This window comes from Canis lupus, chromosome 3, assembly GCF_048164855.1.
Source record: "Canis lupus baileyi chromosome 3, mCanLup2.hap1, whole genome shotgun sequence".
NCBI lineage: Eukaryota > Metazoa > Chordata > Mammalia > Carnivora > Canidae > Canis > Canis lupus.
In genome coordinates, this window is record NC_132840.1 from 13,224,352 (window position 1) to 13,244,193 (window position 19,842).

At 43.2% G+C, this 19,842-nt stretch overlaps 1 protein-coding gene across 3 annotated transcripts in view; it reads right to left on the reverse strand.

Moving 5' to 3' along the window:
* The window catches only part of WDR59 (WD repeat domain 59), a 104,056-nt gene that overhangs the window by 71,679 nt on the left and 12,535 nt on the right, over window positions 1-19,842 (reverse strand). For all 3 annotated transcript variants that reach the window (XM_072818380.1, XM_072818379.1, XM_072818381.1), the window contains exons 2-3: window positions 6,337-6,386; window positions 1,902-2,037 (exon numbers count right to left, since the gene is read on the reverse strand). In XM_072818380.1, the coding sequence (XP_072674481.1) occupies window positions 1,902-2,037; window positions 6,337-6,386 (186 nt within the window). The remainder of the gene's footprint in view (window positions 1-1,901; window positions 2,038-6,336; window positions 6,387-19,842) is intronic.

A 19,842-nucleotide genomic window follows, 5' to 3' on the forward strand; every position in this document is an offset into this window, starting at 1 on the left:
GGGCTGTGGGGATGGGGAAGAGACAGAAACTGCTTAGTGGTAAGGGGTTTTACTTTGGAGTGATGGAAATGTTTGGGAAGCAGAGAGGCACGTGGTTGTATAACATTGTGAATGTAGTAAATGACATTAAATTGTCCACTTTAAAATGACTCACAAAAATTGGAAAAAAAAAAAGAAAGAAAAGAAATTGTCCAAAAAAAAAAAAGTAAGAAAAGCTATCTCACCACTCATAAACAAATGCAGTGTTAATCCACTCGAGCCAAGTACTGACTGGTCAGCCTACATCGGTGGTTTCCAATCAGGGACTATTTTGTTTCCCAGGGGCATTTAACAATATCTAGAGACATCTTCAGTTGTCATGATGATGGGGAGGGCAAAGAGGCTACTGGGACTTAGTAGACAAGGGCCAGGAATGCTGCTTTATCTCTTACAATGCACAGGGCAGCCCCCACCACAAAGAATCGTCTGGCCTGAGATGTCACTAGTGCCGAGGCTGAGGAATCCTGGACCAAATGATCAGCGGCTGGGATGCCTGAGTGGCTCAGCAGTAGAACGTCTGCCTGCGGCTCAGAGCGTGATCCTGGAGTCCCAGGATCGAGCGTCATATCGAGCTCCTTGCATGGAGCCTGCTTCTCCTGTCCCTGCCTCCTTTTCTCTGCCTCTCTCTGTGTCTCTCATGAATAAGTAAATAAAATCTTAAAATATAAAAAAATTTTAAAAGCCAAACAAACAAACAGAAAAAACAAATGATCAGGGGCTGAGGGTGAAGGGATTAAAGGTCCTCTAGGCATAAGCCAACAGAAAGAGCATTCTTCCTAACACATGGGAAAGGGATCAGGAATGGGAAAGCAGTAGACTGGCCCTGCCCTCTCCTTCAGAACAGTTCCCTAAACCAGTTCCACCTCAGACGTCTAAGGTGAGAGTCAGACAGTCAGATTCTATTTTGGAAATGACGGGGAAGAGCAGCTTTTTGTTCCTTCTAAAGCTGACAACGTTGCTCTTCTTTCCTTCTCCTCAGATGCTTTCCTCTCACAGACTGTCATTTCTGATAAGAACAGACCCAGAAAGCATCGCGAATGGTTGCATCTCCTGGATGATAAGAAGGGTTCCTTTTAAATACTGTCCTCCTGGCCCAGTGCAAAAGGAGCCAAACGTTTAGATCTCTAATTGTTCTAGAAGAACAGAATGCTGATAAAGAATCTGGTGAAACATATGAGATGATCTAGCCCAGATCCTTTTTTAGACATGAATCCCTTGGAAAACCTAATTATTCACATCTAAACAGGCACATAAGGGACGCCTGCCTTCAGCTCAGGTCGTGATCCCCGGATCCAGGATTGAATCCCGCATCAGGCTCACTGTGAGGAGCCTGCTTCTCCCTCTGCCTATGTCTCTGCCTCTCTCTCTTCTGTGTCTCTCATGAATAAATAAATATTTTTTTAAAATAAATAAACAAACAAACAAGCACATAAAATCTCAGGAAGTTAGCTGATCTAATAAATCCCAATCAAGACAGAATCCTTTCCTCTGAGTGGATGGGTACGTGGAGACTCCTGATCCCTCTGAAAGCAATGAAGGTCAGAGTCACTGGACAGTTATCTACCTGCCAGGTTGTATCGCACACACAAAATGGAGGTATCTACTCATTCCTCTCTCAAAGTCTCAGAAACGTAAGAACTGACACCATGGATGCCAACAATTCTGCTCACATCTAGAAACACACGTGTGGATGTGTACATATATGTCTGTAATTTGCTTCAATCTTCCTTTGAGAATCATCCACATTTCTTTTCTGCCTAAGAAATGAGGTTTACATTTTCTAGTCTACATAGAACATAGATCTAACCAGCTCCAGCTCACACTTTTAAAAGCCTTTTACTGTACTCCTAAAATGAGCTCACCGAAGCTGCAAAATAGTGTGCGAAGCTGTCATGAGGATTCCACTGCACAGCTCCAATGTCCCATTTGCTCTGGCGAGAGATCTTTCGGTGACCTTCGAAAGGGGCATCTAGATTAACGATGTATAAGAATCGGCGGCTGGGAAAACAACACCAATATTATAATGATATAACAGCATTAGCATTAATACAGAAAAGTACACTTGGAACTACATCTGGTTTGTAAACATGCTCAAAAAAATCCCAGATGTGTATGACATTTATCAACTCTGAAAGGCATACGAGTGACAAGAGGAAGTCAAGGTGATTGTTAAGCAAGCGGAAGCCACGTCCCTGTGAGAGCCTGTCACTAGAGATGGCCTTTCCCACTGGATCCTTGGAAGTCTGACATCTACCCACTGGATTCAGCTCCAAGTCTGTCTGTCTTTTCCCATCAATTGCCCAGCTAGGGTTGGTCCCTATTGCCACACTACTCCCATGGCGCAGTATGCATCTGACTGTAGCATTTATCTCTGTAGTAAAACTACTGATGGGAAGGCTTCAGTCCTGAACAGACTGAGCGAAGTGTGGATCGTGTCTCCAATCTCTCCTCACTAGGCACAGTCCTTTGCATTCAATAAATGTGTGTTACACACATCACTCACCCCTTAGCCCATTATCCTAGAGAAAATCTCAAACTCCCTTGCAACTAGACTACCTGCTGTAAGCAATTAAGTCTATCAAGAAGGAAATAATAACCAGTAAAATAATAATGAAAATGACATATTAAGCACTGATAATGTTCAAGGTGCCAATCAATATAAAGGCTCTGAAAACAGGGTCCTATGTTCACCTATTTTCCCTTTAAGTGAAAAATCCTTGGTGTGTCAATCAACATCTCAGTAGCCATTAGCTGTCGTTAGAGAACACTCCAAGCCCCTCGGTATCAATGAGGATGGGTGGGCTCAATGATAAAGAAAAAGATTAATCTCTCTGCTCAGAAGAGATAAGAAATGCACATTAAAATGGCACATGGAACTCTAGCAGAAACCCCACAAGAGAGGGTTGGGGGGAAGCAGGGAAACACAGGCAAGACACAAATTCACAAAACTTCTGGAACTTCTCGTGCAGAACAAAGATCTAGAATCTCTGACCTCCTCTGAAGGCATCACCTGTTCCTGCAGCAAGAACAATGGCATCTTCCCGTTAGTATCAACAACAGAGAAAGGTTATAGAGCTATAGACAGCTACAGAGAGAGGGTGTGTGATCATCAGGGGAGGTCAGAGGCATTACAGAGTGAACATAGAGCCACAGAAAGTGAGCACTTCAGGATAAACATGCCTGATTGAACATACATTCCCTCCTGAAGACCCACTGAAGTAAGTAAAAATGTAAGACAGAAACTCACAAAGGCAAAAAAAGAGAGGAAGTGAAGAGTGCATGAACAAATGGTAACGGATGGAAAGAATGCAAACACCTGAATGCCCACAGAGGGGAAAAGAATGAGAGGCAAGCTGATTCACCCTGTGGAACCCACCCCAGCCCAGGAGCTGGAGGCTTCAGCCTACGGGCAAGGGGAACAGAGAAGGCTAGAGAGCCAAAAGCAGAACAGAACAAGACAGGCTTGAAAGAGCACCAAGGAAGGCAGTTCATGCACACCCCACAGAGTTGAGTGACCACTTCTCCATCACCTGGCGGGAGGGGGGCGATGTGCTTTAGAGAAACTACTTGAGAAGAGCCCCAGGCCTGGTACAAGAGGCACAGCAGCATGTGAGTATGAGGAGCTGTGCTCAAAACAGGGCCCGAGGTGGAGTGTGAGACCATCAGGCCTCTTCCCTACTCAGCATGCACAACACTGACCTTTCCTCTTCAGACAACTAGTGACAAGAGGATTCTTCTCAGGGGAAAATGACCAGCCCAAGAAAAAAAAAGAAAGGTAAACAAGTTAACAACACAGAACCTGGGAGATAACAACATCTGGATGCCCTCCCAAAAAAAGAGATCCCACCTGACCTCTCTCTGGCAAAACCCACAATCGCACATGTAAACTGATCACTCTTTGATAGTCATGGGGAGCCAGTGAGTACCAGTCACTAGAGGAAACATGAGAGACAGGCAACAACATGATCGAGAGAAAAAAGAACAAAGAGGTAATACAGAGAAAAGAAACCTACAGTAACCATTGTCAGGTTACAGAAGACAAGGTAAAGGACAGAGAACAGGAGAGAGCTCCTGGAAATGAAAAGCATAACTGAAATAAAGAAATCTGATAGAACAGTGAGAAGTTAAAGCTGAGGGCAACTCCCAGAATGCAAAACAAGAAGGACCAACAGAGAATCCCCACAGGATATCCAACACTGACTAAGAGAACATGGCATAGAGGGGGGAATGACGAAAGACACAGGGCAGGAAGATTTCTCCAAGCTGGAAGACACGGGCTTCCAGACTGAAAGGGCCTTCCAACAGCGCTAAAAACTCCTCTGAATCTTAACCTGAATAGGGATTACACGGGCATATATTCTTGTAAATTTGCTCATGCTGTTCACTTAAGTACAGACTTCATATATTTTCAAGTTCAATGTAAGAAAATGAAATGGAGTACCTTCAAGATCATGTTGAGAAATCAAATGGATAATCTACGTATCTAAGAACACAGCCAAGCAGGAATGTTTGCCTGATTTCCAGTGAAGTGATCCCCATTCCCACCTCAGATGCTACAAATGACAATATCCACATCAGTGAATGCAGAAAAGTCTAACATTTGAGACAAAGTTATTCCTTAGCAACTGAGTATTTCATGGGTTGTTAATATGGCTACATGATGCCAAGTACATGTTATGTCTCTATTTGTTTAGATAAAAAAAATGATGTAAAAAAAAAGGAGGGGGGTCCTCCAAGTGCCCAGCACAATGAATGAAAAAAAGACATACACCAAAGCAATCACAGTAAAAAACTTCACACACCTGGATGTAAAAGTAACACTAGAGATAAAGATAGCATTTTAAAGCTTCCAAAGACAAAAAATAGGTCACATACAAAGTCCAGAATCAGATTGGTATAGGACCTCTTAAAATTAGTCTAAGAACCCCAAATACGGATTCAACCCAGCAATTATTATATGACCATATTAGAAGGAGAGGGGAAGGTCATGTAAGGGACTCATAAAGGAAAGTAAAAGTGCTAGATCCTCATCTGTTTTAAGAAGTCAATTTGTTACATCTATGATGGATGATTCAAGATACCAAATATATATATACTATTTGGAAAAACAGAGGCAACCTCAAAGAAACAGTTAAAAGAGTCTCAATGAGTTGCTTCTAGTGAGTGGAATCAGGCGAGGGGGAAAGGTGAGGTAGGATTCTGCAGTCTGACAATATAATCCTTGTAACGCTATACTGACTTTTTCAACTATATATAGACCCGCACACTTTAAACGGGTCTGTGAATTGTATCTCAATAAAGCTGTTTTTTTTTTTTTTTAACTGAATGCAGAGGACAGTAAAGAGACATTATCAATTGTTACTTACCTATGCATCCAGAGTGACATAAGAAAATGGTATCGGTAACAATCTCGGGGGAAGGTGGGCCAACAGAAGGAGAAAAACTTACTTCTCAATATATAGCCTTTTGAATTATTTAAATGTTTGCTATGTTTTTTAAGGTAAATTATTATTTCAAAATAAAATAATGAAATAGAAAATAATTCCTTAATTTATAAATGAGTTCTGGGGCGCCTAGCTGGCTGTCAGTAGAGCATTTGACTCTTGATCTTGGGGTTGTGAGTTCAAGCCCCTTGGGTGTAGAGATTATTAAAAATAAAATCTTTAAAAAGAATTTTTAAGTAAGTTCATAAACAACTAGGTTAATGAAAATATAGCAAATTTAGAGAGGTAGTGAATATGAAAAGAGAGGGGTGCCTCTGACCATTAAGTGACATCACACTGGTACTGGAGTGATTTAGCAAATGGCACCTAGTTGCCAGAATCTTAAAGATGCTTGGCCAGAAAACACTACAGAAATTATGTAGTTCAATTTCTTCATAATGAAATCAAATTCCTTCATGAGAAAACCAAAGTCCAGGGAGACTGACTGGATAAATGTCCTGGGACTCATAATTCATGGCATTGCCAAACTAGAACCCAGATGCCCTCGATCCTGATAACTACCTGTGTGATACCATGCCACAGAGCATCCCTCTATAGAATTCATGCCATACACAATACCAAAGTACCAGTCACTAAAATTTCAAAGGAATTATATTGCTTACATGTTAGGGCACAGACAAAAATAAACTGCAAAGAATCCCTCTAAATACCCTCAAAGTCATTAGGATTGTAGAACTAAACTCTATGACCACAATGCTTAAAGAGAAAGAGTATTTTCCAACTTCCCAGAAATCTCTTCATTTGTAATTTGTTCCCAGAAACCGCAGCAGAGAAACAGTGCAAGCTCACTTACCCGGAAAGCACGGCATGCTGCCCCAGACAGTCCACAGACATTGCAGTTGCCTATGAGAGAGAACATATATTCAGTTCTGCCAGCAAGGCCAGCTCAGGTTGAGGAAGACAGGCAGATAGTCACCTCTGGGTCTCCATCCCATGGCCCGGGTAAGTCCCCAGCTGGTAGGTATTTACAATGGAAGCTTTACCGGCCTTCTAATCCTCATCCATATCTCACACTCCCCTTCCACAATAGGGCAGTTGTTATCTGTTCCCTGACACCAGGATTACACACAAGCAAGCTGGTATATTCTAAATTGAAAAGACATAATCTTAGGACCCTTAGGGTATCTAACTAGCTGAGAGCTAACAGAGCTACTGAGAGCCGCTTCCAAGCAAACCCTAACATGGGACATCACACACACAAACACATACATATCATTCCACTCCACCCCACCTGCACACCTTTCCAAAGGGCATGGACCCCTTCTCCAAGCAAGGAAAGTGGTGATATTCAACCACCACCCATGCTGAATCCATGGTCATAGTCTTGTTATAGAGATGATCATCTCCCGTTTAATCTGAGATTTCTAGCACATTCTAATGATTTCCATTTCCCAGGTCTCTCAGTTCCTAGAGAGCACCATCTTTTCAGGATCCAATGTCCAAATGCCTAAAGACCAGAATGAATCAAATGAATCTGCACTCAGGCTGAAGCATGAGGCTGACTTTCATCATGGCAGTTACAGCCCTAAATTCTCTTATATGGACAAGTCCAAATCCTGCTGTGCTGTCAGGACATTATTGCTCACTCTCACACACCCTCAAGAAATAAGTCACAGGTACTATATGGGGGACAAAAAGCCAGAGCACTCTGACTGGACTATAGAAAGCGATTGTCATGCATCCTCCATCCCACTAGAGTTGTGAGCGGAGAAGAGCCCAGCTGGAAAGGGAGGCAGTGACAGCAGATGCGATTTCCACACTCTTCTGAACAACTTATACATAAACGTATGAAAGAAGGCAAGATGGTACCTCCAATTAGAAGTACTACAATCCTCATGGGCAACCCCGGTGGCTCAGCGGTTTAGCGCTGCCTTCAGCAGGGCGTGATCCTGGAGACCCAGGATCGAGTCCCACATCGGGCTCCCTGCATGGAGCCTGCTTCTCCCACTGCCTGTGTCTCTGCCTCTCTCTCTGCATCTGTCTGTGTCTCTCATGGATAAATAAATAAATTTAAAAAAAAAATAGAAGTACTACAATCTTACTAAAGGGCATGTGTAGGCAGAACCCGAAGGTGGTCCCAGCACTCTCAGCCATTGGTACACACACACACACACACACACACACATACACACACACATACACACACACTCACACTCTCTCTCCCTGTTGTTCAAACAGTAATCTAGATGCTGCTTTGAAGGGTTTTAGCAGATGTGATTAAGGTCCCAAGTCAGGTGACCTTAAGATAGAGACCTGAAACAACCCAAGGGCCATCAGCAGGTGAATGGATAAACAAAACGTGGTATACACACACACAACGGCCTACACACTAGGATATGGATGAACCTTGAAAATGTTATGCTAAATGAAACAAGTCAGGCACAAAAGAACAAATACTGCATGATTCCACTTACATGAGGTACTGAAAATAGGTAAATTCATAAAACCAGAAAGAAGAATACAGGTGGCTGAGGGGGCAGGGAGTGGGGAATAAGGAGTTACCAATTAATAAGCACGGAGTTTCTGTTTGAGATGATGAAAAGTTCTTGATGGTTGTGGGGAGACAGAGAAATATGATCCCATCAGCCCTTTAAATCTTGAGGTCAGGGATCCCGGGGGGGGGGGGGGGGGGCAGTGGTTTGGCGCCTGCCTTTGGCCCAGGATCCTGGAGACCCGGGATCGAATCCCACGTCGGGCTCCCGGTGCATGGAGCCTGCTTCTCCCTCTGCCTACGTCTCTGCCTCTCTCTCTCACTCTCTCTCTCTCTCTCTCTCTGTGTGACTATCATAAATAAATAAATAAATAATTAATTAATTAAAACAATTTAAAAAAATAAATCTTGAGGTCATAGAGAAGGGCAGTCAGAGATACTAAGGGTGAGGCCTTTAATGTGAGAAAGGTTGTTGCTGGCTATGGAGAAGGTGAAACCACATGGCAGGGCCCTAAAAGTGGCCTCTAGGAGCCAACAGTGACTGACCCCTAAATAATAATCAGCAAGAAAACAGGGACCTTGGGGTGCCTGGGTGGCTCAGTCAGTTGGACGTCTCTTGATTTCAGCTCAGGTCATGATCTCAGGATTGTTGGATCCATGGGATCCCTGTGGGATCCATGCTGAGCGTGCCTCTGCCCCTACCCCCCAACCCTTGCTCTCAGGTGCACTCTCTCCTTCCCTCCCTTTCTCTCTCTCAAATAAACAAATAAAATAAATCCTTAAAAAAAAAAAAAAGAAAAAGGAAAGGGATGGGGCACTTCTCTAGCTCAGCCGAAACCACCTGTAACTCTTGATCTTGGGGTTGTTAAGTTTGAGCCCCATGCTGTATGTAGAGATCACTAAAAAAATTAATAAATAAAATTTTTAAATAATAAAAGACATCAAGCCTATTTTAAATAAACAAACTAAAAAAAAAAAAAAGAGAGAGAGAGAGACACCTGGCTCTGGTTCAATTGGTAGAGCATGTGACTCTTGATCTCTGGGTCATGAGTTTGAGCCCCATGTTGGGAGTACAGCTTGCTTCAAAAATGAAAGGAAGGAAAGAAGAAAGAAGGGAGTCAGAGGGAAGGGGGGAGGGGGGAGAAGGGGAAGGAAGGAAGGAAGGAAGGAAGGAAGGAAGGAAGGAAGGAAGGAAGGAAGGAAGGGAGGGAGGAAGGGGAAGGGAAGGGAATAGAATAGAAGAGAAAAAAGAAGAAAAGAAAAGAAAAGAAAAGAAAAGAAAAGAAAAGAAAAGAAAAGAAAAGAAAAGAAAAGAAAAGAAAACAGGGATGCACCTCAGTATTATAACCCCCAGGAACTGAATTCTGCCAACAACCTGAATGAGCCTCTAGCAGATTCTTCCTTAGGCAACTGAGCTTCCAGATGAGAACCCAGCCAACTGACACCTGGATTTCAGCTTAGGAGACTCTAAACAGAGAAATGAGCCATGCGGCACCTGGACTTCTGACCTACCAAACTGTGAGCAAATAAATGGGTATTGTTTCAAGCCACTAAGTTGGTATGATAACAAAGAGTGACCTGGTGATAATGGTAATAAAAGTCATGCCCTTTGGCTCAAAAATTCCACCCCCAGAATCCATCCAAAACACAGAAAAACTTCTATACACTGAGATGCTTATTTCATGTTCTCTACAAGTAAACTGTGCATATTTACACAACAATATTCTCAAAGCGTTTAAAAATGACATGGAGGGATCCCTGGGTGGCGCAGCGGTTTGGCGCCTGCCTTTGGCCCAGGGCACGATCCTGGAGACCCGGGATCGAGTCCCACATCGGGCTCCCGGTGCACTGAGCCTGCTTCTCCCTCTGCCTGTGTCTCTGCCTCTCTCACTCTCTGTTTGACTACCATAAATAAATAAAAATTTTAAAAAATAAAATAAAATAAAAAATAAAAATGACATGGAAAAACACAAGAGCCAGAATTGCAAATAGAGTATCATAACTCACCATATCACCTTATAAGAGGAAGTATTTTTTTTAAGATTTATTTATTTATTCATTCATGAGAGACACAGACTGAGAGAGAGGCAGAGACACAGGCAGAGGGAGAAACAGGCTCCTCGCAGGGAGCCCAATGTGGGACTCGATCCTGGATCCTGGGATCATGACCTGAGCCAAAGGCAGGTGCTCAATCGCTGAGCCACCCAGGCGTCCCTCAGAGGAAGTTTTTTTTTTTTTTAAATACACACAAAAGCACACCTAACTAATGTGTCCCTCCTCTTACCCCAGAAAAAAGGAGCCAACATCATAGTGGTAGCACATTAAGGAGCATTGTGCCAGGCTGACTCAAAGGAGGAATAGAGCGGCGCCGGGGTGGCTCAGTGGTTGAGGGTCTGCCTTTTGCTCAGGGCATGATCCTGCAGTCCCGGTATCGAGTCCCACATCGGGCTCCCTGCATGGAGCCTGCTTCTCCCTCTGCCTGTTATCTCTGCGCCTCTCTCTCTCTCTCTCTCTGTCTCTGTCTCTCATGAATAAATAAATAAAATATTTAAAAAAGGGGGGGGGGATAGAGAGAGGGAAAGCAGAGGAAGAGAACGACACCTAACCAGAGTGAATGTGGGTGCTCTGCAGGAGACAGGAGTCCCCTGGGAGGCCTCCGTATCTCAGGGCACCAGGCAGGGAGTGGCAGGAGATTCTAAGTCTGGGTGTCAGGGGGTTAAGAGCCACGGGAGCCACATGATCCCACTGTAAGATTGGGAGCTAGCCCAGTGATGGCTGTGAGAGAATTTCCCAGCAGCCAGCAGGAAGGGGCTTGGGCCAGACTAAAGACAGCTTAAAGGAATAAAGGAAAGTGGTATTTTATACCATGCTATGAACTGAAACTTAAATCAGCTACTTAATCAAAAACAAAACAAAACAAAACAAAAAAAAACACTGAAGACAGTATACCAGAATGTTTATTTATTTTTTTAATGTATTCATTCATGAGAGACACAGAGAGGCAGAGACACAGGCAGAGGGAGAAGCAGGCTCCTCAAGGCAGCCTGATGTGGGACTCTGGGACCAGGACCCCAGCCAGAGTCAGATGCCCAACCACTGAGACACCCAGGCATCTGGTATATCAGAATTTTTTTTTCTTTTCCAACTTTTCTTTTTTTTTATTGGAGTTCAATTTGTCAACATATAGCATATCACCCAGTGCTCATCCCCCTCAGTGCCCGTCACCCAGTCACCCCAAACCCCCGCCCACCTCCCTTTCTACTACCCCTTGTTTGTTTCCCAGAGTTAGGAGTCTTTCATGCTCTGTCACCCTTTCTGATATTTTCACTCATTTTCTCTCCTTTCCCCTTTATTCCCTTTCATTATTTTTTAAATTCCCCAAATGAATGAGACCATATAATGTTTGTCCTTCTCCAATTGACTTATTTCACTCAGCATAATACCCTCCAGTTCCATCGACGTCAAAGCAAATGGTGGGTATTTGTTGTTTCTAATGGCTGAGTAATATTCCATTGTATACATAGACCACAGCTTCTCTATCCATTCATCTTTCGATGGACACTGAGGCTCCTTCCACAGTTTGGCTATTGTGGACATTGTTGCTATAAACACTGGGGTGCAGGTGTCCCAGCGTATCACTGCATCTGTGTCTTTGGGGGTAAATCCCCAGCAGTGCAATTGTTGGGTCATAGGGCAGTTCTGTTTTTAACTCTTTGAGGAACCTCCACACGGTTTTCCAGAGTGGCTGTTCCTACCAGCAGTGCAAGAGGGTTTGCCTTTCTCCACATCCTCTCCAACATTTTTTATTTCCTGTCTTGTTAATTTTCCCCATTGTCACTGGTGTGAGGTGGTATCTCATTATGGTTTTCATATTTCCATGATGGCAAGTGATGCGGACATTTTCTCATGTGCTTGTTGGCCATGTCTATGTCTTCCTCTGAAATTCCTGTTCCTGTCTTTTGCCCATTTCATGATTGGATTGTTTGTTTCTTTGCTGTTGAGTTTAATAAGTTCTTTATAGATCTTGGATACTAGCCCTTTATCTGATAGGTCATTTGCAAATATCTTCTCCCATTCTGTAGGTTGTCTTTTAGTTTTGTTGACTGTTTTTGTTTTTGTTTGTTTGTTTGTTTTGTTTTGTTTTTGCTGTGCAGAAGCTTTTTATCTTAATTAAGTCCCAATAATTCATTTTTGCTTTTGTTTCCCTTGCCTTCATGGATGTATCTTGCAAGAAGTTGCTGTGGCCAAGTTCAAAAAGGGTGTTGCCGTGTTCTCCTCTAGGATTTTGATGGATTCTTGTCTCACATTTAGATCATTCATCCATTTTGAGTTTATCTTTGTGTATGGTGTAAGAGAATGGTCTAGTTTCATTCTTCTGCGTGTGGCTGTCCAATTTTCCCAGGACCATTTATTGAAGAGACTGTCTTTTTTCTAGTGGATAGTCTTTCCTGCTTTGTCGAATATTAATTGACCATACAGTTTGACAAAATACAGCATCCATTCCTGATCAAAACTCTTCAGAGTGTAGGGATAGAGGGAACATTCCTTAGCATCTTAAAAGCCATCTACAAAAAGCCCACAGCAAATATCATTCTCAATGGGGAAACACTGGGAGCCTTTCCCCTAAGATCAGGAACACAACAGGGATGTCCACTCTCATCACTGCTATTCAACATAGTGCTAGAAGTCCTAGCCTTGGCAATCAGTCAACAAAAAGAAATAAAAGGCATTCAAATTGGCAAAGAAGAAGTCAAACTCTCCCTCTTTGCAGATGACATGATACTGTACATAGAAAACCCAAAAGACTTCACCTCAAGATTGCTACAACTCATACAGGAATTAGGCAGTGTGGCAGGATACAAAATCAATGCCCAGAAATCAGTGGCATTTCTATACACTAACAATGAGACTGAAAAAAGAGAAATTAAGGAATCAATCCCATTTACAATTGCACCCAAAAGCATAAGATACCTAGGAATAAACCTAACCAAAGAGGTAAAGGATCTATACCCTAAAAAATACAGAACACTTCTGAAAGAAATTGAGGAAGACACAAGGAGATGGAAAAATATTCCATGCTCATGGATTGGAAGAATTAATATTGTGAAAATGTCAATGCTACCCAGGGCAAGGTACAAATTTAATGCAATTCCTATCAAAAAGGTACAAATTTAATGCAATTCCTATCAAAATACCATGGGCTTTCTTCAGAGAGTTGGAACAAATCATCTTAAGATTTGTGTGGAATCAGAAAAGACCCCGAATAGCCAGGGGAATATTAAAAAAGAAAACCAGAGCTGGGGGCATCACAATGCTGGATTTCAGGTTGTACTACAAAGCTGTGGTCATCAAGACAATGTGGTACTGGCACAAAAACAGACATATAGATCAATGGAACAGAAGAGAAAATCCAGAAATGGCCCCTCAACTCTATCAGAATGTTTAGATGGTAGTTGTTCCTATGGGGTTTTTGTTTTATTCATCTACATGAACCTACATTTTTTATATTATTTACATATTCACATGATTTTATAATAAAAAATTCTATTTTTCTTTTTTTAAGATTTTATTTAATAGAGGAAATGAGTGAAAGAGAGAGTGAGAGAGAGCGCGCGCACAGGCAGGGGAACAGCAGAGGGAGAAGGACAAGCAGGATCCTCACTGAGCAGGGAGCCCGATGTGGAGCTCAATTCTAGGACCTGAGCCAAAGGCAGATGCTTCACTGACTGAGCCACTCAGGTGTGCCTAAAAATACTATTTAAAAAGATTTTTTTATTTAATCATGAGACCAGAGAGAGAGACAGAGACAGAGGCAGACACAGGCAGAGGGAGAGGCAGGCTCCATGCAGGAAGCCTGACGCGGGACATGATCCTGGGTATCCAGGATCACGCCCTGGGCTGAAGGCAGCACTAAACCGCTGAGCCACCCGGGCTGCGCCCAAAATACTACTTTTCAAAGGCATGCCAAGCCCCTTTTGTTTCCACACCTTTCATCCTGGCCTCCGCCGTCCATACCCGCGGCCTGGCCGACAGCAATGCCCTCCAAATAGGGCATCTTTCTCCCCTCCTCCCATTTTTTTTTTTTAAGATTTTATTTGTTCATGAGAGACACAGAGAGAGAGGCAGAAACACAGGCAGAGGGAACAGCAGGCTCCATGCAAGAAGCCCAACGTGGGACTCAATCCCGCAACGCCTGGACCATGCCCTGAGCGGAAGGCAGTCAACCACTGAGCCACCCCGGGGTCCCTCCCCTCTCTCTTTTCTGTTCCACCCCATACGAAATTTCTAAAAGTAGAGTTCTGATGACATCAATTCATTGCTCTAAAACTTCCTTGGTTTTCCACTGAATATGGTGAAATAGGCACTCCTCAGCTGTAGACCCTTCCAAATTTAGATGCTGATGGAACTTTTCAGGCTGACCTTCCCTCTCTACCTGCCCAGGCCACACCCATTCAAAGCACTCACCATTCTCAAAAGTCAGCAAAGCCAATTCTGAAGAGGTGCTTAAGCTCCTCCTTCCGCTGGAAACTCCTTGTCTCCTATTCTGCGGTTGAAATTCAACTCAACCTTTAGATGCTAAGACACACCCTCCTCTAAGAAACTAACCCATAGTTGGCCATGGGGATTCCACATTCTCTCAAAGCACCATCCCTCTGTCACAAGGCCTGCTGTCACTTGCTTTGTGGCAGTTGTAACTGTATACATTTATCTTCTCCCACTAGCTGGGGGCCCCGCCACTGGGCAAGGTCTATCCTATTGCTCCCAGAGCACCCAATGAGGTGCTTTGTACATACAGGTACTCTGCGAACGTGTGCTGTTTGGAAGACACATCAGAACCACAGCAAAATCTGGGTCCCTCCAGCCCATTATGTGCCAAGGTGTTCTTTGACACCTCAAAGAATTTTTCCAGTAGTTTCCCTTGATGATTTATCATCCATGCATTTACCTACATCTCTAAAGTTCCTTCATTTCTTTAATACCTTCTAGAATAATAAACATCAGTAGTTTGCTAACTGCTGCGTGAAACCTTCAACTAGAATAGAGAAAGCCAAGAAACAAAATGTGTGCACTTTATACATACTTTATAATGTAAAATTCCAATCATACCTTCTTCCAACCTTTGTTTTTAGATACTGAAAAGTCCTCTCTGGCCTGCAGGAAAACAAACTTACTGTTCAGAACTGCTCCCTGTCAAGAGCAGTATCTTTAAAAGGAGAATAGGGGCACCTAGGTGCCCCTTAAGCGATCTTTATGTCATGCTAAGGGTGTTGTCCTTAATCCCGCGGGCTTTGGGAGCCACTAAAAGAGCATAAGTGAGCAAGCAGCAGGACCTGCCTTGGGTCCAGCAGCAGTCCTGAGAAGCAAGGCTGGTGGGTACACAGGTGTCTCTGTCCAGGTAAGGACTGACACGGGCCTAAGCCAAAGCAGAAATAGGAGAAATGGATTGATTAGGAACAGACTAGGAAAGGATGTCGAAAGTTAAGAGGGGGCCCAGGAGAAGGTCATGTCAATGTTTTAAGGAGAGAGGGATCATTAGTTCTGATACTGCCATTTGTGTATAGAGGCTTACACAGTCTCATGGAGTTGATAATTTTTTTATTAGCCATCAGCCTGTCTTTTCCAAATTATTAGTTACATACTTTCCAGACCAACAAGAATCAAGCACCACTGTTAATGCAATGGTAGTCTTATTTTATAAAGGTCATGTAACTCCTGAAGTGTGTCACAAAAGCCACCATCCTACAGTTGGAGAAACAGGGCTATTAAGAACTTTATTCTTGGGGATCCCTGGGTGGCTCAGCGATTTAGCGCTGCTTTCGGCCCAGGGTGTGATCCTGGAGTCCTGGGATCAAGTCCCGCGTCAGGCTCCCTGCATGGACCCTGCTTCTCCCGTTGCCTGTGTCTCTGTTTGCCTCTCTCTCTCTCTCTCTCTCTCTTTCTCTCTCAGTCTCTCATGAATAAATAAATAAAATCTTTAAAAATATATATTTTAAAAAAAGAACTTTATTCTCAGGGCACCTGAGTGGCTCAGCGGTTGAGCGTCTGCCTTTGGCTTCAGGTTGTGATCCCAGGGTCCTAGGATTGAGTCCCACTTCAGGCTCCCCACAGGGAGCCTGCTTCTCCTTCTGCCTATGTCTCTGCCTCACTTTGTGTCTCTCATGAATAAATAAATAAAATATTTTAAAAAGTCATTTAAGACCTCATTGGGGACAGCCCCGGTGGTGCAGTGGTTTAGCGCCGCCTGCTGCCCGGGGTGTGATACTGGAGACCAGAATCGAGTCCCGCGTTGGGCTCCCTGCATGAAGCCTGCTTCTCCCTCTGCCTGTGTCTCTGCCTCTTCTCTCTCTCTCTCTCTCTGTGTCTCTATGAATAAATAATAAATAAATAAATAAATAAATAAATAATCTTAAAAAAACAAAAAAAAGAGGGCAGCCCGGGTTGCTCAGCGGTTTAGCACCGCCTTCAGCCCTGGGCCTGATCTTGGAGACCCAGGATCGAGTCCCACGTCAGGCTCCTTGCATGAAGCCTGCTTCTCCCTCTGCCTGTGTCTCTGCCTCTCTCTCTCTCTATCTCTCATGAATAAATAAAATCTTTTAGGGATCCCTGGGTGGCGCAGTGGTTTGGCGCCTGCCTTTGGCCCAGGGCGCGATCCCGGAGACCCGGGATCGAATCCCACATCGGGTTCCCGGTGCATGGAGCCTGCTTCTCCCTCTGCCTGTGTCTCTGCGCCTCTCTCTCTCTCTGCGACTATCATAAATAAATAAAATTTAAAAAATAAAAAAAAAATAAAATCTTTTAAAAAGATTAATTAATTAATTAAAAAAAAAAAAAGACCTCATTGGGCTCTTCTACAGTCTATCTCACATCTCTCACCTTCCCACCCCATCCTAACACTCCCACCATGATGAATTCTTTATCATGAATTCCCTCCAGCCCTCCAAATTTAAGCAAGCACCACTTTCTCACTTCTGGACCCCTACACCAGCTGCTTCCTCTGCCTAGATTCCTCTGCTTCTAATTCCTTCTTGTCCTTTAGGACTAGCACAGGCTCATCCCAGAAGATTATTCTGACCCACCCCCTCATGCACACACCCAGTGAGTCGCCCGTGTTTTCCTTGTGCTTCCACAGTACTCAAGGCTTATCTTTACATAGTACTTGTGATACTTTATAATAATACTGTATTTACTGAAACATCTCCATTTGACTGCAATTGCTTAAGTGTAAAAATCAGTTCACTAGAACAATGGCTGGCACAGTACATGCTCTGTACTTGATAAATGCTAGCTATCCCAATATAGATCTTAAAACCTTATGCTGCACAAAACCTTGTACATTTACATTCATGGCAGCATTAGTCCTAACAGCCAAAAAGCAGAAACCACCCAAATGTCCAACAATTGATGGATAAATAAAATGTGACATATCCCTACAATGAAATACTATTTGATCATAACAAGGACTGAACTTCTGCTACAAATGACAATATGGATGAACCTTTAAAAGAACTAAGTGAGGGCAGCCCAGGTGGCTCGGCAGTTTAGCACTGCCTTCAGCCCAGGGCCTGATCCTGGGGACCCGGAGTCAAGTCCCACGTTGGGCTCCCTGCATGGAGCCTGCTTCTCCCTCTGCCTGTGTCTGCCTCTCTCTCTCTCTCTCTTTGCCTCTCTCTCTCTCTCTCTCTGTGTCTCTCATGAATAAATAAATAAAATCATTAAAAAAAAAAAAAGAACTAAATGAAGGGCACCTAGGTGGCTTAGTCGGTTGAGTGTCAGGCTCTTGATTTCAGCTCAGGTCGTGATCTCTTGGGCTCCACACTTAGAAGGGAGTCTGCTTGAGATTTTCTCTCTCCCTCCCCAGTGTCCCTCCCTGTGTGGTGTCCTCCCTCCATGTGCACACCATGTTTTCTCTCTCTCTCTCAAATACATAAATAAATCTTGGGGTACCTAGGTAGCTCAGAAAGTTAAGCGTCTGCCTTCAGCTCAAGTCATAATCCCAGGATCCTAGGATCAAGCCCTAAGTCTGACTCTCTGCTCAGTGGGAAGCCTGCTTCTTCTCCCTCTCCCTCTCTGTATATCAAATGAATGAATGAATGAATGAATGAAGTCTTTAAAATAATAAAATAAATACATAAATAAATAAATCTTAAAAAAGAAACAAAACCTAAGTGAGGAGCACCTGGGTGGCTCAATTGGTGAAGCATCTGACTCTTGAATTCAGCTTAGGCCATGATCTCAGGGATGTGGGATTGAGCCCCACTTCAGGCTCTGTGCTAAGTATGGAACCTGCTTAAGATTCTCTCTCCCTCTCCCTCTGTCCCTCCTCCCACCCCCACCCTGTGCTCTCTCTCTCTTAAAAAAAAAAAAAAAAAAAACAACTAAGTGAAAGAAGTTAGTTACAAAGACCACATATTATGTGATTCTATTTCCATAAAATGTCCAAATAGGCAAATCTATAGAGAAGAAAGCAGGTCAGTGGTTGCTTAGGACTGGAGGAGCTGGAAGACTGGGGGTGATGACTAGAGGGTACAAGGTATCTTCTTGGGGATAATGAAAATGTTCTAAAAAATTTTTAATGTTGTGACTGGTTTTAGACTATGAATATACTGAAATGCACAGAATCATGGACACTTCAAACAGGTGAATTACATGATATGTGAATTATATCTCAATAAAACTGTTACCCAAAAAAAGGCTTATGCTATAACATTTTCATCCTCTGGACAAGTATGATACTTTACAACAAGTGACACTGGATTTGGAGATCGACTGCATTACCAATCCATTTTGGATTTATAGCTAAATTTTGGCACAAACACAATGGTTTTATTAGAAAGTTTGTCTCTCTGGGAAGAATCTGTAATATATAGCTTCAGAGGGCTATCTCTCTACCCTGATCCAAAGCAGAGGAAAGCCTCTCTATAGAGCCCACTGCTATCTGCAGAACAAAATCTAGGGTTTGTTCATTTGAAGGGACTAGGAGAGAAATCAACTCTTTCTTTTTTAACCCCAGCTGAATTAGAAAGAGCTGTTCAAAAATATGAAAACACTTTGCCTGTTTGTCCTTCCAAATGATGCAAAGTAGAAACATCCAATCTACAAGAAATCAGAGCTAGGTCAGTCTTCTGAAAATCAGTTTATCACATGCCTGAACAACGACTGTACTATCAGATTTCACAGAATAAAATCACAAACTGAAACCCACTGACAGAAAGAGGATCAGAGCAATTCAAATGACAAGATCCAATCTCTTTAAAAATCAGAGACAGACACTGCTGCCAAGGCCACTTTTGAAGCATCCTCGTCTAAGGCCTTCTAGAGGTGTGTATCCGAGGTTGTGTTCACACGCTCAGTACAATGGGCATTTCCTGGGAAGTCTCCCTCTTTAAAATGAGAAAACATTCTCATGTTCCCATAGCTAACCTGGCACACTGGGTATCACTAGGAAAATCACCTAACCTGGGTCCCAGGTTACTCATCTGTAAAATAAGAAAGTGGAAGAAGGAAGGAAGGAAGGAAGGAAGGAAGGAAGGAAGGAAGGAAGGAAGGAAGGAAGGAAGGAAGGAAGGAGAAAAGAAAGAAAAGAAAAGAAAAGAAAAGAAAAGAAAAGAAAAGAAAAGAAAAGAAAAGAAAAGAAAGAAAGAAAGAAAGAAAGAAAGAAAGAAAGAAAGAAAGAAAGAAAGAAAGAAAGAAAGAAAGAAAGAGGATGAGGGGGACAACTGGGTGGCTCAGTGGTTGAGCATCTGCCTTTGGCTCAGGTCATGATCCTGGGTTCCTGGGACCAAGTCCCGCATGGGGCTCCCGGCAGGGAGCCCGCTTCTCCCTCTGCCTGTGTCTCTGCCTCTCTGCGTCTCTCATGAATAAATAAAT